Below are 26,104 nucleotides of genomic sequence, written 5' to 3'. Positions count from 1 at the left end.
TCGCATCGCCCCAGTGTATTTTTTTCCTCCCCTTCTCTTTTTTTAGTAACCAAAGCTGGATGTCTACAACGTCACATATTGTTTCCCTCTTCACTCCGGTCACTTAAGCGATATGGGTTATTTACTGTTAAACTGCTACAGACGCCGAATGCACAGCCGGCGCCTGGAGTGAAACAGTGCCTCAGAAATACGGACGATACAGTTTCTCTCCAGCCTTCTATAAATGAGATATAACAACAGGTTAAGGAAAGTGAGACTTGTTTTTTAAAGCACGATAGAATGGCGAGTCCTCCAAATACTGGCGGAGGACACTTGTTATCCAACGCGAACATTAGTAACAACAAGATTAAGAAATGTGGATACCTCAAGAAGCAGAAGCACGGACACAAGCGCTTCTTCGTTCTGAAGGAGCCGGACGAGGGCTTCCCTGCCCGGCTGGAGTACTACGAGAGCGAGAAGAAATGGAAAAACAAGTCAGCGGCAAAGAGGGTTATTCCACTTGACTGCTGTCTCAATATCAACAAGAGAGCTGACGCCAAACACAAACACCTTATCGCCCTCTATACCAAGGACGAGTATTTTGCCGTGGCGGCAGAGAATGAAAAGGAGCAGGAGAATTGGTACCGAGTCTTAACGGATTTAATGAGCGAGGGGAAAGTGTACTCCGACGGCTCTGCTTCCAATTCCGCGTCTTCGCTGGTGGGGTTTGATGAGGCGAACTACGGGATGATTACGCCGGTAACAGCCGCGTATAAGGAGGTATGGCAAGTGAACCTGAAATCCAAAGGGCTGGGGCAGAGCCGGAATCTGACCGGGGTGTACAGGCTGTGTTTATCCAGTCGGACTATCAGCTTCGTAAAGCTCAACTCGGATGTCGCTTCCGTCAGTTTACAGCTGATGAACATTCGGAGATGCGGGCACTCAGAGAGCTTTTTCTTCATCGAGGTCGGACGGTCAGCAGCCACGGGACCAGGCGAGCTGTGGATGCAGGCTGACGACTCAGTGGTGGCGCAAAACATCCACGAGACTATCCTGGAGGCGATGAAAGCCATGAAGGAGCTGTCAGAGTTTCGGCCGCGCAGCAAGAGCCAGTCGTCGGGCACTAACCCCATCTCCGTGCCCACCCGGCGGCACCTCAACAACCTTCCTCCGAGCCAGACCGGGCTCCAGCGGCGGTCGCGCACTGACAGCATGGCGACGACTTCCCCTGTTAGTAAATTTACCTCCTGCCGGATACGCACTGCCAGCGAGGGAGAAGGCACCATGGCGCGCCCAATGTCTGTCAATGGGAGTCCCCTCAGCCCGGTTATTCAACGGACCCTATTAGGGAGATCAAACACCATTACAGCCCGGCCCTGCCTGACATTTGAATCCTCCTCCCTCCAGCACAGTAAGTCCATGTCCATGCCTCTGTCTCACTCCCCACCCACAGCCACCCCCAGCCCTGTCAGCCTGTCCTCCTGCTCGGAGAGCAGTGCTCCTTGCCCCTCCAGCTGCAGTGCCTCTGTCTCCCCCAGTGATGGGGGCTTCATCTCCTGTGATGAGTATGGCTCCAGCCCTGCAGGCCTGCACCTCACCCTCCGCAGTAACACCCCAGAGTCCCTGAGGGAAGACACACCCCCCTCCCGGGACAGCAGCGACCTGCACGGCTACATGGTGATGGAGAGACAGAATGGTTACCGCCGGTTACCAGAGCTGGACAAGGCATACCGGAAACGCACATACTCCCTCACCACCCCGCGCCAGCACAGGGCACTGCCCCAGGTCTCCTCTGCCTCATTGGACGAATATACGCTCATGAGGGCCACCTACCCCAGTGGTGGCCAATCGGGTCGCAGCTCTCACATGGCTTCCCCAAAAGTTACCTATCCCGAGGACTATGGCGATGTCCAGATAGGCTCCAACAGTCACCTAGGTGACAGTGGCTACATGCCCATGACTCCGGGCGTGGCCCCTCAGACAAGGGGGGTCAAAGGTAATGCTTACATGCCCATGAGCCACATGTGTGTGTCAGCCCCCAAGCAGATCATCAATCCCCGCTCTCACCCCTCTCCAGCTGGGATGGGTCCCCGTACAGATTCCCCTGGCAGCGTGTCTCTGGAGGACAGCGGCTACATGAGGATGTTCTGCGGGGCCAAGATGTCTGTGGACAGCTCAGATGAGAAACTCACCAATGGGGATTACCTCAACATGTCCCCTGTGGACCCTCTGGTGTCCTTCACCCCCCCAGACTACTTCCTCACAGACACTACCCCCCAGCCTCACCCTCACCACAGACAGCCTTACTCCATCAGTTCCCTGCCCCGCTCTCTCAAAGCTCAGCCCCAGAAGAACGGGGTCACAGACACAGACCAGTACGTGGTGATGAGTCTACAGAGGCAGAGGATAGAGGAGGAGTCCAACTACTGTCCCATCTCACCAGTCTCCATCAGTATGCCCCCCACCAACACCCTCTCCTCAGCCCCCTCGCCCCTCAGAGCCGGAAGGGTGACCCAGGAGGGGGGTCTTGTCCACAGGGGAAGGGTGAGTCGGCCTACCCGGCTGGCCCTGGACTCTCTGAGGACACTGCCCTGTATGAGTGAACACCCCCTCCCCTCTGAGCCCAGAAGTCCCGGGGAGTACATCAACATCGACTTTGGCAACACCACACAATACCCGCCTGTCTCTGCCACGACTGAAAGCTCTGGTTCATCGCTGGGCTCGGTGGATGGGCCGATGAGGAGTTCCCCGCCACTCTCCGATTATGTCAACATGGACATCAGCTCATGCTCTTTTAAACATGGGGATTCCCCTTCTTCAACAGGGCGCATGGACCAGAGTCCTGTGCTCCTCATGTGTCCCAGCCAGCCTCACAGAGAGGAACAGAGGGAGAGAGAGGAGGAGAGGGAGAGAGAGGAGGAGAGGGAGAGAGAGGAGGAGAGGAAGAGAGAGGAGGACCATAGGGAGAGAGAGGAGGAGGAGAGAAAGGGAAAGGAGGAGAGAGTCGTAGTGGAATATCCTCTCCAAAAGCTTGTGAGCCCTGTGTGCCCAGTTGGCACTGTAAAAGACGACTACACTGAGATTACCTTCAGTCCTACCAACCCCTCTGCCTCTCTCCCTGCCACCCTGTGGCCCTCTGACACCACCACCCCCCTGCCTACCAGCCCCTCGTCCTGCATCCAGAGACTCACCCTAGGGGGAGAGGGTGTAGTGGTGGTCCCCCCTGTCCCTGTGGAGTCCTTCCTCCTGGGGGGTCCCTCCATCCCGCCCGTCAACCCAGACAGGGGGGCTAAGGTGATCCGGGCCGACCCCCAGGGGCGCAGGCGCCACAGCTCCGAGACCTTCTCCTCCACCACCACGGTAACGCCAGTGTCTCCGTCGTTCGCCCACGATGCCAACAAGCGACACAGCTCGGCGTCGGTGGAAAACGTGTCGCGGCTGGTCCGGAGCTCGGAGGGCTCAGACGAGGAGTATGGGAACAGCAACAGCCCCATGTGCCGGGAGACGTCGGCGGGCTACCAAAACGGACTCAACTACATTGCCTTAAACCTGATGGAAGGGAGCCAGGGGGGCTGCAGCAGTCTGGGGGGCTGTGAGGGACTGCTGAGGTTCAAGGCAGCGTGTGGATGCAAGGGGGGCATGAACGGTTTCAACGCCAGCCCCTATGCCACCATGGGCTTCAAGGAGACTGCAACAGCAGTGAAAGGTGAGCCACTGCCGATTCTGTGTGTGTGTGTGTTTTCACATGCTTATCATGAGCCCATACGTTCATTCAGACAGTCAGTGTGTGTCAGGGCATAGAAATAGAATGAATAGAAAGGATACCTCCATTTAAGTCAATGATGGCATAATGGGTGGACTAGCCATTTTGAGTGTACCCATGGCAGGAAGTAGAAGCAGGAAGCGTACACTTCAATGTGTGCTGTGATTTGTTGAGCCAACTCATCTGACAGTACAAAAAATACATTCCATTGCATGAGCCACATCCGTTAGCTTCATTTGAATTAACATTTTACATTACCATGGCAATCCAGCATCAGATAGAACATTCCAAAATACCATGGAAATTATTGCATCAAATTACCAGGCAGCCATTGCGAGTGTACCCATGAGTTTTCAAGTTAAATTGCCAGGGTTAGAGGTTCCATGCCCCTCTATTCACTCTATTTCTATGTTGTTTTCACTGCGTCCTACTAAACCCAAAATTCTAATAATACCAGATAATTTAGACTGCCTTTGTGGCACTGACAGCGGCTGCCTGCTTGCATGCGATTGTGATGATGCAGCAGTGTGGCACGCAGACCCCAGTTTTCTTTCCCTCATGGTCTGAAACCAACCCACTGTAGCCTACTGTACATGACTGTATCGACTGGCAGTGAAAGTGAGTTCTGCTGCTCTGCTCCAGTGCTGCATGCTAGGAACTCCCAGTCACTTTACCCAAGTGGAAAAAGCAACTTGTTCTCTAAGTATTTCGTATTATTCTGAGATTCTCCATTAAGTGTGATATGTTAAGTTTCGTATTGGTTACATAAGACATACTTAAGGCATAAGTATAACGCAAACGTCTAGCAACCCAAAGGTTGCAAGTTTGAATAGCACCATGGACAACATTAGCATTTTTAGCTAGTTAGCAACGTTCAAACTACTTACTACTTTTTAGATACTTTGCAACTACTTCCCCTTCTCCTAACCTTAACCCTTTACCCTAACTCCTAAACTTAACCCAAACCTTAACCCCTAGCCTAGCTAACGTTAGCCACCTAGCTAGAATTCGTAAAATAATCTAAGTTTAGCAAATTCTTAACATATAGTATGTTTGACAAATTCGTAACATATGGTATGTTTAGCAAATTCGTTAAATATAATATGAATTGTAATTTGTAACATATCATACGAAATGGGTGATGGACAACCAAAATGAAGACATACCATACGAAATGTAACATACCATACTAAGTGGCGTGTTTCGGATTTACATACAGAATAATACGAAATGCTCTGAGACCAGGTTGGAAAAAAAACAACGGAGGTGCGCAGTACATAGGCACTAGCTATGTAGGCTGTGGATTTGATAGGACTGTTGACGCATCCTATATTTAATGTCGGGTTGGTTTTTCACACGCCCTTAGTAATTAGTTTGAGAGATGGCATTATGGTTTTGAGCAACCTACTCATGAGAGACATCTTTAAAAAACATGTTTGCGGAAGCGACGCAGTCATATATTGAAACGCGGCAATGGCTATTACCCCACTTTTTTACGTGACAGTTTTATGTGCTGTATATTCATGGGAAATCAATCTTTACATTGGAACAAGGAAAAAACAAACATGTTTTTCAAACTGTTTAGTGTTTATTTTTGTTATTACAAGTCCGTTTTAAACAAATGTATTTGGTGCATACTGAATATAGCGTGACTACTAACTACACCATAGATATTATTTCCTTCTCTAAACATGATTTATCAAACATGGCGGAAGCAATGATAAGTGACCTGCCAAGTTGGAGCACCATAAGAAATGTAGGCTACTAGCCCTGGTATTCAGCGTATATAAACTGTGATATTTGGATTGGATTTGGAGTAGCCCGTCACACCCATTCAGTACATCATCAAGGCAAAGGCTGCGGGAAATACGCATGGTGTCGTGATGTAAATTATTGAAGTTGTTTGTATTCTGGATCAATGTGTGCGCTCGAGCCCCAGCCAGCGTTTCCTGTGACGCAGTTGTTCTTTTGGACCAGACTACGCTAGTGCAAATGTACGAAGGCTGCCTACTGAGACAGGAGAAAACATCCCAACGGGTTGGTTCACCTGATGCTAAAGATTTTTTGCTCAGCATGCCAGAACAATCCATAAGGAATATATGGGCCAGGGGTTTTCTTCTTTATATAACACAGTTATATGTGCTCTGAGAGGATTAGGATACGAGTCAGCAAATATAGTGGAAAGTTGGCTAAAACTGATTGTGTTCAAAATGAACACAGAAAATAAATCGATTTAGGGAACAAGTTCGTTAACCTACCAAATCACACTTCAACCCCGTCCGTAAATATTGATTCGTCCCCTTACGGGATGGGAGGTTGGGGAAACCAAAACATTACCTTTCACCTCGTTCCGGGTTTATGTCTACTGTAGCATCAGTAGCCTGCTATACAACAGTAAATAACAGACTCCCCATAAATTTGGTTGGCACATTGATGGTGAAATATAAATTACTTGTAGGCCTATAGGCAGTGGGTACACAATGTTGTTGTTGAGGCTGGCCACTGATTCAGGGATCTGCAATGCCCTGGTAAAGGGAGTGCTCTCTCTCTCCTTTCCTCATCCACTTTCACTCTTCCTCTGTCTCCCTCTCTGGCTGTAAACGGTAGGGCTGGGTTCAGTCAGTGCACTGGGTCCCCCAGAAAAACAAGTGAGTCAGTTGTTTATCACTTGTCAGGTATTGGGTTTCATGTTAGGAATGCAGTGTACAAAGGCTGCTGGGAGAGGTGAATGCTCACTTGTTTTTCTAACCTACTGGGGGGATTGGAGATCAGCAAGAAATCCGGAATCCTCCTACTAGGATTTCTGGAAAATGTTGCAACCCTAAGCATGTCTGCTGACTGAGTTGTTTTGTAGATATAGCTGTCATTTCCACAGTAGTGTTTGTTTTCCTACTATTCCACGAACTTGAGCAGAATGAAAGCATGGCCCGAGGCTACGGAAGGAGAGGAGATGGGGGAGGAGGAATGGAGACAGAGGAGTGACATGTATTAGTTTGTTTTTCAAAATCAGGACAAAACAGACCACAGTGGGAGGGAGGGGGGAAGAACAGAGGAGAGGGGAGGGGAGGGGGAACAGAGGAGGAGGAGGGGGGGGCGGGGAGAACAGAGGAGGAGGGTGAACAGAGGAGGAGGAGGAGGAGGAGGAGGGGGGGAACAGAGGAGGAGGAGGAGGGGGGGAACAGAGGAGGAGGAGGAGGGGGGGGGAGAACAGAGGAGGAGGGGGGGAACAGAGGAGGAGGGGGGGAACAGAGGAGGAGGAGGAGGGGGGGGAGAACAGAGGAGGGGGGGGGGAGAACAGAGGAGGAGGAGGAGGGGGGGGGGAGAACAGAGACGGGGGGGGGGGGGGGAGAGAGCGAGAAGGAGCCGAGTTGATCCAGTACGAGGTGATCCGGTACGAGGTGGCCGTGGACGGCTTGCTTGGTTATTTATGGCATTCCTGAAAAACAAACGATCAGCCGGAGAGAAAGAAGAAAGTGTTTACTGTGTGACAGCTGCTGTGTGTATCTATTTGTAGGTTGCTTTGGCCTTGTGTGTTTGGGAATGAGATATCAGTGTTTGAGATGTATTTGTTTATTGGTTAATTGACTCACTGAGCTGATGGCCCGTCCAAAGCTAGTGTTTTTGGCATTGTTGTTGTTTTGGTTTGGAGGTAGGCATGCACTCACTGAGAGGGGGGGGGGGGATCACTGAGTGGGTTGGGGGCTGTTTAAATTTCAAAGCATGCCCCCATATGGCCCACCCCTGCCCCTCTCCCCTCTGACCTTTGAACTGGCCCTGGGTGTGTGAGGTCTCTTGGTTTAGCAGTGAGGAAGGGAACGCAACAAGCAAACACCAGTTATTAGCAAACAGAAGAAGAAGAAACATGCACAGTATTCAGCTCTCCTATGGCCTCTAGTCTGTCTCTGTCTCTCTCTCTCTCAATTTCAATTTCAATTTAAGGGCTTTATTGGCATGGGAAACGTATGTTAACATTGCCAAAGCAAGTGAAGTAGATAATAAACAAAAGTGAAATAAACAATAAATATTAACAGTAAATATTACACTCAGAAGTTCCAAAAGAATAAAGACATTTCAAATGTCATATTATGTGTATATATATATATATATATATATATATATATATATATATATATATATATATATATATATATATATATATATACACAATGTTGTAACAATGTGCAAATAGTTAAAGTACAAATGGGAAAATAAATAAACATAAATATGGGTTGTATTTACAATGGTGTTTGTTCTTCACTGGTTGCCCTTTTCTTGTGGCAACAGGTCACAAATCTTGCTGCTGTGATGGCACACTGTGGATTTTCACCCAGTAGATAAGGGAGTTTATCAAAATTGGGTTTGTTTTCAAATTCTTTGTGGATCTGTGTAATCTGATGGAAAAATGTGTCTCTAATATGGTCATACATTTGGCAGGAGGTTAGGAAGTGCAGCTCAGTTTCCACCTCATTTTGTGGGCAGTTTTCACATAGCCTGTCTTCTCTTGTGAGCCAGGTCTGCCTATGGCGGCCTTTCTCAATAGCAAGGCTATGCTCACTGAGTCTGTACATAGTCAAAGCTTTCCTTAAGAGTGGGTCAGTCACAGTGGTCAGGTATTCTGCCACTGTGTACTCTCTGTTTAGAGCCAAATAGCATTCTAGTTTGCTCTGTTTTTTTGTTAATTCTTTCCAATGTGTCAAGTAATTCTCTTTCTTTTTTCTCATGATTTGGTTGGGTCTAATTGTGTTGTTGTTGTTCTCCTGGGGGTCTGTTTGTGTTTGTGAACAGAGCCCCAGGACCAGCTTACTTAGGGGACTCTTCTCCGAGTTAATATCTCTGTAGGTGATGGCTTTGTTATCGAAGGTTTGGGAATCGCTTCCTTTTAAGTGGTTATAGAATTTAACGGCTCTTTTCTGGATTTTGATTATTAGCGGGTATCGGCCTAATTCTGCTCTGCATGCATTATTTGGTGTTTTTCGTTGTACACAGAGGATATTTTTGCAGAATTCTGCATGCAGAGTCTCAATTTGGTGTTTGTCCCATTTTGTGAATTCTTGGTTGGTGAGCGGACCCCAGACCTCACAACCATAAAGGGCAATGGGTTCTATAACTGATTCAAGTATTTTTAGCCAGATCCTAATTGGTATGTCAAATTTTATGTTCCTTTTGATGGCATAGAAGGCCCTTCTTGCCTTGTCTCTCAGATCGTTCACAGCTTTGTGGAAGTTACCTGTGGCGCTGATGTTTAGGCCGAGGTATGTATAGTTTTTTGTGTGCTCTAGGGCAACGGTGTCTAGATGGAATTTGTATTTGTGGTCCTGGCAACTGGACCTTTTTTGGAACACCATTATTTTTATCTTACTGAGATTTACTGTCAGGGCCCAGGTCTGACAGAATCTGTGCAGAAGATCTAGGTGCTGCTGTAGGCCCTCCTTGGTTGGTGACAGAAGCACCAGATCATCAGCAAACAGAAGACATTTGACTTCAGATTCTAGTAGGGTGAGGCCGGGTGCTGCAGACTGTTCTAGTGCCCTCGCCAATTCGTTGATATATATGTTGAAGAGGGTGGGGCTTAAACTGCATCCCTGTCTCACCCCACGGCCCTGTGGAAAGAAATGTGTGTGTTTTTTGCCAATTTTAACCGCACACTTGTTGTTTGTGTACATGGATTTTATAATGTCGTATGTTTTTCCCCCAACCCCACTTTCCATCAATTTGTATAGCAGACCCTCATGCCAAATTGAGTCAAAAGCTTTTTTGAAATCAACAAAGCATGAGAAGACTTTGCCTTTGTTTTGGTTTGTTTGTTTGTCAATTAGGGTGTGCAGGGTGAATATGTGGTCTGTCGTACGGTAATTTAGTAAAAAGACAATTTGACTTTTGCTCAGTACATTGTTTTCACTGAGGAAATGAACTAGTCTGTTGTTAATGATAATGCAGAGGATTTTCCCAAGGTTGCTGTTGACGTATATCCCACGGTAGTTATTGGGGTCAAATTTGTCTCCACTTTTGTGGATTGGGGTGATCAGTCCTTTGTTCCAAATATTGGGGAAGATGCCAGAGCTAAGGATGATGTTAAAGAGTTTAAGTATAGCCAATTGTAATTTGTGGTCTGTATATTTTATCATTTCATTGAGGATACATCAACGCCACAGGCCTTTTTGGGTTGGAGGGTTTGTATTTTGTCCTGTAGTTCATTCAATGTAATTGGAGAATCCAGTGGGTTCTGGTAGTCTTTAATAGTTGATTCTAAGATTTGCATTTGATCATATAGATTTTTTTGCTGTTTGTTCTTTGTTATAGGGCCAAAAAGATTGGAGAAGTGGTTTACCCATACATCTCCATTTTGGATAGATATCTCTTTGTGTTGTTGTTTGTTTAGTGTTTTCCAATTTTCCCAGAAGTGGTTAGAGTCTATGGATTCTTCAATTACATTGAGCTGATTTCTGATATGCTGTTCCTTCTTTTTCCGAAGTGTTTTTCTGTATTGTTTTAGTGATTCACCATAGTGAAGGCATAGGCTCAGGTTTTCTGGGTCTCTATGTTTTTGGTTGGATAGGTTTCTCAATTTCTTTCTTAGGTTTTTGCATTCTTCATCAAACCATTTTTCACTGTTGTTACTTTTCTTCGGTTTTCTGTTAGAGATTTTTAGATTTCATAGAGAAGCTGAGAGGTCAAATATACTGTTTATGTTTTCTACTGCCAAGTTTACACCTTCACTATTACAGTGGAACGTTTTGTCCAGGAAGTTGTCTAAAAGGGATTGAATTTGTTGTTGCCTAATTGTTTTTTGGTAGGTTTCGACACTACTTTCCTTCCATCTATAGCATTTCTTAATATTATTCAGTTCCTTTGGCTTTGATGCCTCATGATTGAGTATTGCTCTGTTCAAGTAGACTGTGATTTTGCTGTGGTCTGATAGGGGTGTCAGTGGGCTGACTGTGAATGCTCTGAGAGACTCTGGGTTGAGGTCAGTGATAAAATAGTCTACAGTACTACTGCCAATAGATGAGCTATAGGTGTACCTACCATAGGAGTCCCCTCAAAGCCTACCATTGACTATGTACATACCCAGTGTGCGACAGAGCTGCAGGAGTTGTGACCCGTTTTTGTTGGTTATGTTGTCATAGTTGTGCCTAGGGGGGCATATGGGGGAGGGAATGCTGTCACCTCCAGGTAGGTGTTTGTCCCCATGTGTGCTGAGGGTGTCAGGTTCTTGTCCAGTTCTGGCATTTAGGTCGCCACAGACTAGTACATGTCCCTGGGTCTGGAAATGATTGATTTCCCCCTACAGGATGGAGAAGCTGTCTTCATTAAATTATGGGGATTCTAGTGGAGGGATATACAGTGAGGGAAAAAAGTATTTGATCTCCTGCTGATTTTGTAAGTTTGCCCACTGACAAAGACATGATCAGTCTATAATTTTAATGGTAGGTTTATTTGAACAGTGAGAGACAGAATAACAACAACAAAATCCAGAAAAACGCATGTCAAAAATGTTATGAATTGATTTGCATTTTAATGAGGGAAATAAGTATTTGACCCCTCTGCAAAACATGACTTAGTACTTGGTGGCAAAACCCTGGTTGGCAATCACAGAGGTCAGATGTTTCTTGTAGTTGGCCACCAGGTTTGCACACATCTCAGGAGGGATTTTGTCCCACTCCTCTTTGTAGATCTTCTCCAAGTCATTAAGGTTTCGAGGCTGACGTTTGGCAACTCGAACCTTCAGCTCCCTCCACAGATTTTCTATGGTATTAAGGTCTGGAGACTGGCTAGGCCACTCCAGGACCTTAATGTGCTTCTTCTTGAGCCTCTCCTTTGTTGCCTTGGCCATGTGTTTTAGGTCATTGTCATGCTGGAATACCCATACACGACCCATTTTCAATGCCCTGGCTGAGGGAAGGAGGTTCTCACCCAAGATTTGACGGTACATGGCCCCGTCCATCGTCCCTTTGATGCGGTGAAGTTGTGCTGTCCCCTTAGCAGAAAAACACCCCCAAAGCATAATGTTTCCACCTCCATGTTTGATGGTGGGGATGGTGTTCTTGGGATCATAGGCAGCATTCCTCCTCCTCCAAACACGGCGAGTTGAGTTGATGCCAAAGAGCTCGATTTTGGTCTCATCTGACCACAACACTTTCACCCAGTTCTCCTCTGAATCATTCAGATGTTCATTGGCAAACTTCAGACGGGCATGTATATGTGCTTCTTGAGCAGGGGGACCTTGCGGGCGCTGCAGGATTTCAGTCCTTCACGGCGTAGTGTGTTACCAATTGTTTTCTTGGTGACTATGGTCCCAGCTTCCTTGAGATCATTGACAAGATCCTCCCGTGTAGTTCTGGGCTGATTCCTCACCGTTCTCATGATAATTGCAACTCCACGAGGTGAGATCTTGCATGGAGCCCCAGGCCGAGGGAGATTGACAGTTATTTTGTGTTTCTTCCATTTGCGAATAATCGCACCAACTGTTGTCACCTTCTGACCAAGCTGCTTGGCGATGGTCTTGTAGTCCATTCCAGCCTTGTGTAGGTCTACAATCTTGTCCCTGACATCCTTGGAGAGCTCTTTGGTCTTGGCCATGGTGGAGAGTTTGGAATCTGATTGATTGATTGCTTCTGTGGACAGGTGTCTTTTATACAGGTAACAAGCTGAGATTAGGAGCACTCCCTTTAAGAGTTACCTGTATAAAAGACACCTGGGAGCCAGAAATCTTCAGGTAGACATTTGGTTTTGATGCACAGTCACGGGAAATACTTGCGTTTACCTGCTGTATGGTAGCAGGGTGGAAGTATTTTCGTGGTAGCAGGGTTGAGATAACCACTTGTGCGTTGGGGAAAGTAGAATAAGCTTTTTCTATCACTCCCTTGAGTGCTGTGGCCACCCTTTCCTGCTGTGTTCTCAGGTCGTTTGTGCCTGTGTGAATTATTATGTGGCTGGGTGATCCTAGTTGGCCCTCAGACAGAAGGTCTAGGGCGCGCTGAGGGTTTGGACACTGTGTGTTTGGGATTTATTTTTATTTTCTTGTATGTATTTCCCGTTAGAGTCCATAAGGAGTACTATCTGTGGCTTGTGTATGTCCTCAGTGAGTGTGGGGGGGTCATCATGAGGGCTATCAGGGTGGCTGACAGGGGGGGATGCTCAGAGGGGTTGGAATCCCCTGGGCTTGGGGTTCTTCATTTGTTTGTCTTGCTGTGATGTCGAGGCTATGGTCAGGGTCTAGGGTGTACTGTTCTGGTTCGGTGTCGAGACTTTGGCCAGGATCTGAGGTGGGCTGTTCTGCTGGCTTCTCTGCGGGGGTGGCCAGCTCACTAATGGGTTGTTCTCTGTCACCCGTCATCATTCTCACCCTCTCCTCCAGCACTCTGATCCTCTCCTCTAGTGCTCTGTTCTCCTCCTGCTCCTGCTCTTTCGCCTGTTGATGTTGTCTCACCAAAGTCCAGAGTGCAGATATGTCTCTCTCTACATCCAGCTCTCCAGGTCTAGTTAAGGGGGTGTTGTTGTGCTGGACTGTTGTCTGGGTCTGTGCTGACTGGAGTGTGTTCCCCTGCTGTTCCAGCTCCACCTGCCTTACCCCCAGCTGGGTGAATTTGTCCTTCATTTCAATGAGGGAGTAGTACTCTGTGCTGGGAAGTTGACATTCCGCTTGGGGTTATTCTGTGGGGTTATTTAATGAAGAGGTCTGGTCTGACCCGCTCTGGTCTGACCCGCTCTCAAGGAGAGCCTCTCCTGCTGAGCTATTTCTTTGATTAGATGAAAGTCCTTTACTTTAACAATGACCGCTTCTCCATCCTAGAGGGGGAGATCAACCATTTCCAGGCCCAGGGACATGTACTAGTCTGTGGCGACTTAAATGCCAGAACTGGACAAGAACCTGACTCACTCTCTCTCTCTCTCTCTCTCTCTCTCTCTCTCTTTCTCTCTCTCTCTCTCTCTCTGTGTTTTTCTCTGAAGCTCTTTCTTATCATTCCTCTCTCCTCTTTCTTCACGTCTTCCTCTTTTTTAGGAGAGCTCTCTCTCTCTCTTTTGGGCTGTCAGGTGTTTGATAGAGACACTCATTCTATCCATGTTTTTATTTGGGAGCTCTGACCTCTTCCCCCCTTTTGTTTCCCTCTCTACCTCAGTGTGTGTGTGTATGTTAGCAGATGGTGGGGGCCGGGGTCTTGCACCTGCCCCTCCCAGCAGTGCTCACTGGTTATCTGGCCCTTCAGAGGCAATGACTGAGCACCATCTGCGAGAGAGAGAGAGAGACCAACTATCACTCTAACCCCCTACCCTCACTCTATCTCTCTCTTTTCTCTCGCTCTCTTTCACTCACTCACTTTTTTCTCTTTCTCTCTCTCTCTCTCTTGCTCTCTCTGTCCCTCCCTCTCTCTCTTTCTCTCTCTCTCCTCTTTCTTTATTTCTCTCACTCTCTTTCTAGCATTAGTTTATGTTTATGTAAGTCATGTGATTGAGTGTCCCAGTCAGTTGGTCTATGCCCTCCTCTCTCTCTCCTCCCAGAGAGCCCTCTGTCTATAGCTCCTAGTTCCAGCTGAGGGCCTCTGGTTGGCTTTAAGAACAGGCCATGGAGGTTTGTTTAACAACTAATTAAACAATTTGTAAATTAGATAGCTAAATAGCCCCATTACAGGAATTCCTTGAATTGCCTCCTGTTTTATGGACTTTTTAACTGAATTAGTTAACTAAATGAACTTCACTGAGGTGGTGTGATTTGAGAGGATAGCATAGCAGTGCTGAAAAAAGGCTGATTGACTTGTCAGCTGCTGTGTGTGGTTAATTATAGATACATCCTATAATAATACCTAGACATAGTGGCGTATTTCGAATAACTTTTGTCCTCACCTGTCCTCACTCCCTGCCCTCTCTCTGTCTTTCACCTGTCCTCACTCCCTGCCCTCTCTCTGTCTTTCACCCCTCTCTCACCTGTCCTCACTCCCTTTCCTCTCTCTGTCTTTCACCCCTCTCTCACCTGTCCTCACTCCCTGGCCTCTCTCTGTCTTTCACCCCTCTCTCACCTGTCCTCCCTCCCTGCCCTCTCTCTGTCTTTCACCCCTCTCTCACCTGTCCTCACTCCCTGGCCTCTCTCTGTCTTTCACCCCTCTCTCACCTGTCCTCACTCCCTGGCCTCTCTCTGTCTTTCACCCCTCTCTCACCTGTCCTCACTCCCTGCCCTCTCTCTGTCTTTCACCCCTCTCTCACCTGTCCTCACTCCCTGCCCTCTCTCTGTCTTTCACCCCTCTCTCACCTGTCCTCACTCCCTGGCCTCTCTCTGTCTTTCACCCCTCTCTCACCTGTCCTCACTCCCTGGCCTCTCTCTGTCTTTCACCCCTCTCTCACCTGTCCTCACTCCCTGGCCTCTCTCTGTCTTTCACCCCTCTCTCACCTGTCCTCACTCCCTGGCCTCTCTCTGTCTTTCACCCCTCTCTCACCTGTCCTCACTCCCTGCCCTCTCTCTGTCTTTCACCCCTCTCTCACCTGTCCTCACTCCCTGCCCTCTCTCTGTCTTTCACCCCTCTCTCACCTGTCCTCACTCCCTGCCCTCTCTCTGTCTTTCACCCCTCTCTCACCTGTCCTCACTCCCTGGCCTCTCTCTGTCTTTCACCCCTCTCTCACCTGTCCTCACTCCCTGGCCTCGCTCTGTCTTTCACCTGTCCTCACTCCCTGCCCTCTCTCTGTCTTTCACCCCTCTCTCACCTGTCCTCACTCCCTGGCCTCTCTCTGTCTTTCACCCCTCTCTCACCTGTCCTCACTCCCTGGCCTCTCTCTGTCTTTCACCTGTCCTCACTCCCTGCCCTCTCTCTGTCTTTCACCCCTCTCTCACCTGTCCTCACTCCCTGGCCTCTCTCTGTCTTTCACCCCTCTCTCACCTGTCCTCACTCCCTGGCCTCTCTCTGTCTTTCACCCCTCTCTCACCTGTCCTCACTCCCTGGCCTCACTCCCTGGCCTCTCTCTGTCTTTCACCCCTCTCTCACCTGTCCTCACTCCCTGCCCTCTCTCTGTCTTTCACCCCTCTCTCACCTGTCCTCACTCCCTGCCCTCTCTCTGTCTTTCACCCCTCTCTCACCTGTCCTCACTCCCTGCCCTCTCTCTGTCTTTCACCCCTCTCTCACCTGTCCTCACTCCCTGGCCTCTCTCTGTCTTTCACCCCTCTCTCACCTGTCCTCACTCCCTGGCCTCTCTCTGTCTTTCACCCCTCTCTCACCTGTCCTCACTCCCTGGCCTCTCTCTGTCTTTCACCCCTCTCTCACCTGTCCTCACTCCCTGGCCTCTCTCTGTCTTTCACCCCTCTCTCACCTGTCCTCACTCCCTGGCCTCTCTCTGTCTTTCACCTGTCCTCACTCCCTGCCCTCTCTCTGTCTTTCACCCCTCTCTCACCTGTCCTCACTCCCTGGCCTCTCTCTGTCTTTCACCCCTCTCTCACCTGTCCTCACTCCCTGGCCTCTCTCTGTCTTTCACCTGTCCTCACTCCCTGCCCTCTCTCTGTCTTTCACCCCTCTCTCACCTGTCCTCACTCCCTGGCCTCTCTCTGTCTTTCACCCCTCTCTCACCTGTCCTCACTCCCTGGCCTCTCTCTGTCTTTCACCCCTCTCTCACCTGTCCTCACTCCCTGGCCTCTCTCTGTCTTTCACCCCTCTCTCACCTGTCCTCACTCCCTGGCCTCTCTCTGTCTTTCACCCCTCTCTCACCTGTCCTCACTCCCTGGCCTCTCTCTGTCTTTCACCCCTCTCTCACCTGTCCTCACTCCCTGCCCTCTCTCTGTCTTTCACCCCTCTCTGACCTGTCCTCACTCCCTGCCCTCTCTCTGTCTTTCACCCCTCTCTCACCTCACCTCCCTCCCTCCTCTTCTCTGTCTGATACAGAAACTAGGGCGGGATGTTCCATGGATAGATAAAAACTCTGTTAACGTTCCCTCCATTTAGCTGGGAGTTAAGGAGTATTACATTCTGTTCAGTATTAGACATTGTTGAGTATTTTGTTTTGTTTTGAGTTAGATTTAGTGGAAGGGAGAACACACACACACACACACACACAGGTTTCCCAAACACTGAGGTGAGTTGCAGTTAGGATCACTTAAGCCTCATTGAGCTCATGTTCTCCTGACTTCTCGGGAACAGGCTTCACTACCTCATCCAAATACTAAAGTTACATCATAACACAGCTTTCATAACTCCTCTCCTCGCCTCAGAACAATGTGTATGTCTGTGTGCCAGTCAGTCAGCTGTAGGTGTGTGAGTAGTCCTCTGAGACATGGTTAGATTAGTGTGTTATGTTACGTTATGTTGGCCATTTGTGATGAGGTTTAATCTGTGTCCCGAAACGTGTGTGAGTGAGTATGAAATATGACTTACAATCAGAGGAATTGCCTGTAATAGTAGTGATCGTTATTGTCCAACCTCGTTTAGTCCCCCTGCTGTCTGCTTATTGGGCCGTAGCCAAGCCATTGATACGAGGTCGCCTCACCCATTCCTTCTCATCTCGCTCCATTTTTCTTTGGTTCACTCTCTTTCCCTCCCTCTTCCTCTCTCAAATTCAAATTGAAATGTTCACATGTGGTTTATTAACACAACCCTGTGCCCCAACAAAAAATAATGTTGATAGTCTGAGCTATGCTAGGAGAACTACAGACCTGTTGTCTGAGCTATGCTACTGCTACAACTTTATACTTTGTGCTTTAAACTACGGTAGCATGTCTTCTCTTTTGTATATGCCTGTGGAGTGTGAGTGTGATGTAGAGTGTTCCTGGCCTGAGAGCAGCAGGTCTATGTATAGCCAGTGAGAAATAAATACATAATGTGGAGAGCAGTGTGGAAGGGGGGAGGGGCACCTTCCAGGGAGAGGTAGAGGGGTGTGTGTGGCGTGGCTGCAAGGGGGATGGGTAGGGGGTAACGGGTTTGTTTATCCCTCCCTTTACCCCCTCACTCTCTCCCTCTGTGATCAGCGTGTGTAAGATTAGCTGTATTAGGGGAGGTAGTCTCTCTCAGCTGACACACTGAGCAGGGCTTGTTCAGTCTCCACTGATAAAAGGGGATTGTGATGGCTGGGCAGGAGTGTGTGATTGGTAACCAGGGGTGTGTGTTTAGAAAACTGGGCTGTGTGTGTGAGATGATTAAGCTCTGATTCTCGGCAACTCTCCCTCATCCCCACTCCCTCACACCCCTGTGTCTGCAACCAACTGGTCTGGACCGGCCCTGCTGGGCCACACACACACACACACACACACACACACACACGACTGTCCCATGTCCTCACCACATTCCCATGTCAGGTTGACTGTGTTACTCTGGTTGTCCAACCCTCTCCCTGAATGGAGTGACTGGACCCTGGGTGTAATTGGCCCTGTGAAATTCAAACTACTTCTGTGAACTCTGCCGTCACACACACCACTCTGAGTGGTCAATTGTGTGTGTGAACACAGAAGTCAGAAGGTATTTTATCAGGTGTGGTTTTATGGTGAGGTTGGTCAGCCATGAGGTGTGGTTTTATGGTGAGGTTGGTCAGCCACGAGGTGTGGTTTTATGGTGAGGTTGGTCAGCCACGAGGTGTGGTTTTATGGTGAGGTTGGTCAGCCACGAGGTGTGGTTTTATGGTGAGGTTGGTCAGCCACGAGGTGTGGTTTTATGGTGAGGTTGGTCAGCCATGAGGTGTGGTTTTATGGTGAGGTTGGTCAGCCACGAGGTGTGGTTTTATGGTGAGGTTGGTCAGCCACGAGGTGTGGTTTTATGGTGAGGTTGGTCAGCCACGAGGTGTGGTTTTATGGTGAGGTTGGTCAGCCACGAGGTGTGGTTTTATGGTGAGGTTGGTCAGCCATGAGGTGTGGTTTTATGGTGAGGTTGGTCAGCCATGAGGTGTGGTTTTATGGTGAGGTTGGTCAGCCACGAGGTGTGGTTTTATGGTGAGGTTGGTCAGCCACGAGGTGTGGTTTTATGGTGAGGTTGGTCAGCCACGAGGTGTGGTTTTATGGTGAGGTTGGTCAGCCATTAGGTGTGGTTTTATGGTGAGGTTGGTCAGCCATGAGGTATGGTTCCCATTACCAGCCTAGGTCCTGGTTCCTGGTTGTCTGTCTCAGACAGAGCACGGCACAGGGTGACACTGTGTCTGTGGAAGTGGGTAGCCCCTCTAATATGATTAGCAAGATAATAGAGACTCTAATCAGCCTCCTGTGAGTGATTGTGAGTAGCGCAGGGTGAATCACTAGGGGTTTCACCTAGTAGGTGGGTATAGAGGATCAGTAGTCTGGGAAAGTACCAGTATTATAGTGTTTTGGTCTGACATTTTGTTTCAAGTTCTGGTGTTATGTCATTTATGTGTCTGTGTGTGTGTTTCTTTTCTAACACTGAGGGTTCTGAATCAGGGGTTTGTTTAAGAGTGGCGATCACGTCCAGCTCTGTGAAAACACCTCTTGTTCTCTGCTGGAAAAAGACAGTGGTGTAAAGTACTTAAGTAAAATTTTAAAGTACTACTGAAGTCGTTTTTTGGGGTATCTGTTTATATTTTTGACAACTTTTACTTCACTACATTCCTAAAGAAAAGAATGTACTTTTTACTCCATACATTTTCCCTGACATTCAAAAGTACTCGTTACATTTTGAATGCTTCACAGGACAGGAAAATTGTCAAATTCATGCACATATCAAGAGAACATCCCTGCTCATCCCTACTGCCTCTGATTTGGCGGACTCACTAAACACAAATGCTTCATTTGTAAATGATGTGTTGTAGCGTGCCCCTGACTATCTGTGAAAAAGAAAACAAAAGAAAATGGTGCCATCTGGTTTGCTTAATATAAGGAATTTGAAATGATTTATACTTTTACATTTGATACTTAAGTATATTTTTGAAATTACATTTATTTTTTATACTTAAATATATTTAAAATCAAATACTTTTAGACTTTTACAAGTAATATTTTACTGGGTGACTTTCACTTTTACTTGAGTCATTTTCTGTTAAGGTATCTTTACTTTGACTCAAGTATGACAATTGGGTACTTTTTCCACCACTGGAAAAAGAGAGAGAGAGGGAGAAGAGGTAGTGAGTGAGCGGGAGAGGGAGAAAGGGAGACATAGAGGGGAAGTGCAGTGTGCTGTTAGCTGAGACTTCCACTGCCATGCCAGCACTGCATGCAAATCACACTGCACAAACAAGTACACAGGAGCAAGGGTCACATCACTGTTCCTCTGAGAGAGAGAGAGACTCTACTCACAGTGTTTACACAAGGCCGGAAAAACACACACTGTGTGTGTGTAAACTTACTGTAAGTGTGTGTGTGTGTGTTTGTTTGTCAGTGTGTGTGTTTTTGTGTGTGTTTGTTTGCCTAGGCTGTTTATTTCAGTGTTTTTCAGTGTTTTCTGTTCCTCTTGGAGTGCTGTATGCTTAGGTGTGTTTTATTTTCTGTGCTGCTGCGTATGCTTCTATATGTTTTTCAATGTGTGTGTGGGTCAGTGTTTGTCGTCATTGGAGACTGTACTCCATCAGCTGCATAGTGCTAAACGTCGCTGTGTTTTTCCCCTGCCACTTCATTGTCTCCCAGCTGACGAGTACACACACACACACACTCACGCACACACACACAATTTTCAATGGAAGAGATAATGAGAGCATAGTGGGAATGCATTTTTATTTGTGATTTGCTTGTAAATAATATGGCAACCTAATTAATCAAACCCCTACCCTCTCCGTTTCTCTTTCTCTCCATTCAGACTGAACTCTGATGGGACCACCCCCTCCTGTACCCCCTGTTCCCCTCTCTCTCTGTCTCTCCTGGCTGTGAACGAGGGAAAACGCCGCAGCCTAGTGACGAGGTCACCACGCCGACAGCTGGACCATGTGCTGCAGTAGACGACCTTTAACCTCCACCATCCCCTCCCCTAGGGGTCAACAGGACCGCCGCCGTCACGGCAACGTGGACACTTGACCCAGCCCCCCCAAGTCTCCTGTCCTCACTCCCCCCTCTCGGCACCCAAACATTGAGGGGCTGTCGCTGCTGCTATCTAGACAACTAAAAATGATGTTCTATGTACATTCAAAGTTACTTCTGCAAAATTATATCATTATTATCATTATTATCACTTTTATTATTATTATTATTATTATTCCACTGGTTTTCTTTTGGCTTTGGCAGACAGGGCCAGTTAACCTCACGTTGAACTAAACCTCAAGATATGCGAAACACACGTTATACATACATACACATCACATATTTATTTATTTATATATGTGCACTTAGTGGTGTATATATGTGTGTGTGTGTGTGTGTGTGTGTGTGTGTGTGTGTGTGTGTGTGGATGTGTACACTGAATTTGTACTGAAGAGAGGTGGCATTTACGAATATATTCAACAACGTAGTGAGTTAGCAGTTGCTTAAAACCCCTACCTCAGAGCAAACCAGGTTAGTACTTATTTACACACCAGAAATATATATGGAGATATATTTATTTATTTTCAGAGGTGAATGTTTTTATGAACACCAATCCAAAGCCTTACTACTCTCCTGTCTGCCATTTCTGACGGACATTTAGTTTGGACCTATAAACACGCAGAAAATCAAAGACTTAAATCCTTTGCCATGGAGACAGAATGTTTGTCTGAACAGCCGGAGAGGAAGAAATGTCTGTCTGACCTCTTTCCCTCTGCTATCAAAGATTCTTGAGATTGTTACAGTTCGTTCACATATAGCTACTATATATTAATATGCCATAGTAATATATTTATCATTGCATACAAAGTTTACTAGAAGAAGCTGTATGGGATCCAGGTATGGGATCCAGGTTGAGTTTTCTGGAGTAGGACACACATCATCATAAACACACACATCCGCATGTCCCAGCTTCACCTGGGCTGGTGGTCTGTTGTTAATGCCTAGAACACCATAATAGAGACAAAGCCTTTATATACTTTAATAGATTAGCTAGTTCACTCACAACGACCCACCTGTGACATGTTTTTCTCACCTGAAGCCTCAGCACGGAGCCTGTGGTTAGCTGTGATAGGCTATTTGACACAGAGGTGTGCTGGTGGGCAGACTTGACTGTTTTTTCAGAAAGGTTTTGACATGCTTGAAGCCATGGCTGCAGCTTTGGGCTGTGAGACAGAAAGTAAGGAGGAGACACACCATAGCTAACGCTGCACGGTCTTGCACTTACAAACTCCCTAGATTGTAAACACAAGACACTTGAATGTAGTCTATTCCATGTTTTCCTCTTGGGGAATGTAACCACCTTGACAACAAGAAGAAATACCACAACAATAATATCTACTACTACTGCTACAACATGCAGAATAAGACAAAAGAAACAGACAGAAACGTAATGAACGAAAAACGGAGTAAAGACGAAGAGTGTTGCTTACTTTGTCTGTATGAGTTCATTGGTACTCAACGTTCACCTATATACTGTAAAAATGTACAAATACAGAGAATAGAAGTGAGCGCAAGCTGAACCTTTGTTTGAGAGAAATTTTAAGTTAAAGATGATAAATTATGCTGTTTGTACTGTTTATGTGTTTGGAGTTAATTCCCGGAAACAATGAAAGCACTAATTATTAAGTTATATACCAAGCAACAATGTTTGGCCTGGATTTTTAAATTATTATTACAGGATGGACTTGTGAAATGATTGCCTCTACAAGGACTTTTTCTAATGCTGTAATTCCGAGAAATACTTTAAGAGAACAAATCATTAATTAATACTTGACGTACAAGTTTATTCTTGCTACTTAAGTACATTTCACGAATGGCACATGCAATATTTACATTTTAAAGAAATTAGTTTATAGAGCGGTACCAAATGTATAACTACTATGTTAAATGTTTGTTAAACCTTAAAACATTATTTTTTTGCTCTTAATTTTTTTTCTGCCAATTTATATAATGGAAAGTGTTCTGTTTGTTTTTGCTAATAGAGCCTATTGGTGATTTGACCAGTGTTTTTTTTGCATTTGGATAACGTTCCTGTTGGGTTTTTATTTAGTGTCTAAAGGTTACGATGCTATGACGACCTAGCTTAACTTGCTGTGTCTTCCATTGTAAATACTTCATATCTCATTACTTATTGAAATGCTACTGAGAGATGATAATTTAAACCTAGTGTAGTTGCCATGGCTTTAGACTGTATTGATTCTTTATAGACACATGCAATAAAGAATAACATTGTTTAAGAAAGCTAACGACTCTGTCTCCTCTCTTTCTCCACAAACAAGTGTGGATTTTGTTTTGTTTTAATCTCTTATCTGAATGGCAGAAAGATGGAGCATAATCAGTCTCCACAGACACCAGATGTCTCAGTTCAGTTTTCAATAAATACAAGAAAAACGTCTCTCAGCTTGTCTTTTGTGTTGTAGCCACTCATGTTCATCTGTTCCCTCTCTGCTAGTCTCCCTCAGTGAGTATTGTAATATGACTTCTGCCCATTGAACAACACCCCAGTGGCAACATGAACACTGAGAAGAATTATCTTAGCATCTTCTAGCATTAGCACTGCTATTGTTTTGCCCCCCTCCCAAACCCCCTACAATAGTAATTAGACTAGCTTGTCATCAGCGACAGAACAGAGAGGGAATAAATAAAAGCAGTCATTGGGATTATGTTTCTGTGCCCTCAGCCATATGCTGTCAGATTATTCCTTCTCACAGCCGTGCTAATTGAAATGGTAATTAAGGCTGAAAAACGTTGTATAATTGTAACAGTAACAGCCTGGTTGGGATATTAGTGTGTGTGTGTGTGTGTTGTTGGGGGCAGGGTGTGTATGTATGGGGCGGGGGGAGTGTGTGTGTGTGTCTATATTGGGGGAAGGGGGTGTAATTATGTGTGTGTATGTTTGTGAAGGGGTTTGGGCGGATTGTTATTGTGTGCATATGCACTGAGTATACAAAACATTAAGAACACCTTCCTAATATTAAATTGCACCCGCCCTCTTTTGCCCTCAGAACAGCCTCAATTCGTCAGGGCATGGAATCTACAAGGTGTCAAAAGTGTTCCACAGGGATGCTGGCCCATGTTGACGCCAATGCTTCCGCACACTTGTGTCAAGTTGGCTGGATGTCGTTTGTGTGGTGGACCATTCTTGATACACATGGGAAACTTTTGAGTGTGAAAAACCCAGTAGCGTTGCAGTTCTTGACACAAAACGGTGTGCTTAGCACCTAATACCATACCCCGTTTAAAGGCACTTAAATCTTTTGTCTTGCCCATTCACACTCTGAATGGCACACATACACAATCCATGTCTCAATTGTTTCAAGGCTTAAAAATCCTTCTTTAACCTGCCTCCTCATCTACACTGATTGAAGTGGATTTAACAAGTGACATCAATAAGGGATCATAGCTTTCACCTGGATTCACCTGGTCAGTCTATGTCATGGAAAGAGTAGGTGTCCGTACTGTTTTGTACACTCAGTGTAGTATAAAATCAAATGTTATTTGTCACATGCTTCGTAAACAACAGATGTAGACTAACAGTGAAATGCTTACTTACGAGCCAGCTCTTCCCAACAATGCAGTGAGAAAGAAAATAGAGAAATAATAAAAAAGTTTAACACGTAATAATACACACAAAATGAGTAAGGATAACTTGGCTATATACACGGGGTACCAGTACTGAGTCGATGTGCAGGGGTATGAGGTAATTGAGGTAGATATGTACACTAACGGTCAAAGGGTTTTTCTTTATTTTTACTATTTTCTACATAGTGAAGACATCAAAACTATGAAATAACACATATGGAATCATGTAGTAACCAAACAAGTGTTAAACAAATGAAAATATATGTTATATTTGAGATTCTTCAAATAGCCACCCTTTGCCTTGATGACAGCTTTGCACACTTTTGGCATTCTCTCAACCAGCTTCATTAGGTAGTCACCTGGAATTCATTTCAATTAACAGGTGGGCCTTCATAGAAGTTAATTTGCTGAATTTCTTTCCTTCTTAATGCGTTTGAGACAATCAGTTGTGTTGTGACAAGGTAGTTGTCACGATCGTCGGGTACAGAGGACCAAGGCGCCGCGTGAAAGGTGAACATACTTATTAAATAATTAAAACACGAACAAAAACAACAAACGATAACGTGACGTCCTCAGTCAAACACAAACCACACTGGAACAAGATCCCACAACCACTGTGGGAAAACAGGCTGTCTAAATATGGTTCCCAATCAGAGACAACCAGCCACAGCTGACACTCGTTGCCTCTGATTGAGAACCATTCTGGCCAACATAGAAATACAACAACTAGACATGAAAAACAAATGAAAACTCACACCCTGGCTCAACATACTAGAGTCCCCAGAGCCAGGGCGTGACAGTACCCCCCCCCCCCCAAAGGCGCGGACTCCGACTGCGCCAACCAAAGACCACAGTGGAGGGACCGGGTGGGCACTCCGCCTTGGCGGCGGATCCGGCTCCGGGCATGATCCCCACTCCCTCTCTAACTCCCCAAAGTACCCCTGGTCCGGTCTGGCCCTGCTGACCGGAGCTGGACTGCACACTGGTGGAGCGGATTGCTCTAGCTCCGGCGTGAAGCAGCTGACCCGTGCCGAACCAGGCACCGGTGGAACAGGCACGGGCTGTGCCGGACTGACGACGCACACCACTGGCTTGGTGTGGGGAGCAGGAACGGGCCGAGCCGGGCTGACGAAACGCACCCCTGACTTGGTGCGGGGAGCAGGAGCGGGCCGGACCGGGCTGACGAAGCGCACCACTGACTTGGTGCGGGGAGCAGGAGCGGGCCAGACCGGGCTGACGAAGCGCACCACTGACTTGGTGCGGGGAGCAGGAGCGGGCCGGACCGGGCTGACGATGCGCACCATAGGCTTGGTGCGTGGAGCAGGAACAGGCCGGGCCGGGCTGACGACGCGCACCACAGGCTCGATGCGAGGAACAGGAACAGGCCGGACCGTACTGGGGACACACACCACTGGCCCTACGCAGGGATCAGGAACGGGCCGGACCGGACTGGTAACACACCCCAGTACCTCTCGCCGTGCCTCTACACTTTCCCTCTCCTCTGTGACCAGTGGCCCCCTTAACCTGGCGGCCTCCTCTGCAACCCCGCTGGACCGCTCTATAGCGGCCTCCTGCTGCCCCGTCGTCCACGGCGTGAGCCCCCCCCTAAACATTTTCTGGGGGTCTCTCCTCCCCGTGGGCCAGGCCCAGCCGAGGTTGATGTCCTTTAGTGATACCTCTGGCGCTGGCTCCTGGACACGCTGCTTGGTCCAGTGTTGGTGGGATCTTCTGTCACGATCGTCGGGTACAGAGGACCAAGGCGCAGCGTGAAAGGTGAACATATTTATTAAATAATTAAAACACGAACAAAAACAACAAACGATAACGTGATGTCCTCAGTCAAACACAAACCACACTGGAAC

The 26,104-nt window shown here is 47.1% G+C and overlaps 1 protein-coding gene across 1 annotated transcript; it reads left to right on the top strand.

The window, feature by feature from the left end:
• Nucleotides 1-22,901, top strand: LOC311144017 (insulin receptor substrate 2-like). The gene is made up of 2 exons (XM_084179931.1): nucleotides 1-3,685; nucleotides 20,443-22,901. Exons 1-2 carry the CDS (start codon nucleotides 280-282, stop codon nucleotides 20,445-20,447), a joined length of 3,411 nt encoding a protein of 1,136 aa, XP_084036057.1. The 5' UTR covers nucleotides 1-279; the 3' UTR covers nucleotides 20,448-22,901.
• The last annotated feature ends 3,203 nt before the right edge of the window (nucleotides 22,902-26,104 follow it).

This window comes from Coregonus lavaretus (genome assembly GCF_964263955.1).
Source record: "Coregonus lavaretus genome assembly, chromosome: 16".
Taxonomy (NCBI): domain Eukaryota; kingdom Metazoa; phylum Chordata; class Actinopteri; order Salmoniformes; family Salmonidae; genus Coregonus; species Coregonus lavaretus.
The sequence above is the reverse complement of the archived record's forward strand: the minus strand, read 5'-3'. Positions and strand labels throughout refer to the sequence as shown.

Excerpts from the sequence above, each read along its gene's own strand:
- LOC311144017 (XM_084179931.1), top strand. The coding sequence starts at position 280 with ATGGCGAGTCCTCCAAATACTGGCGGAGGACACTTGTTATCCAACGCG.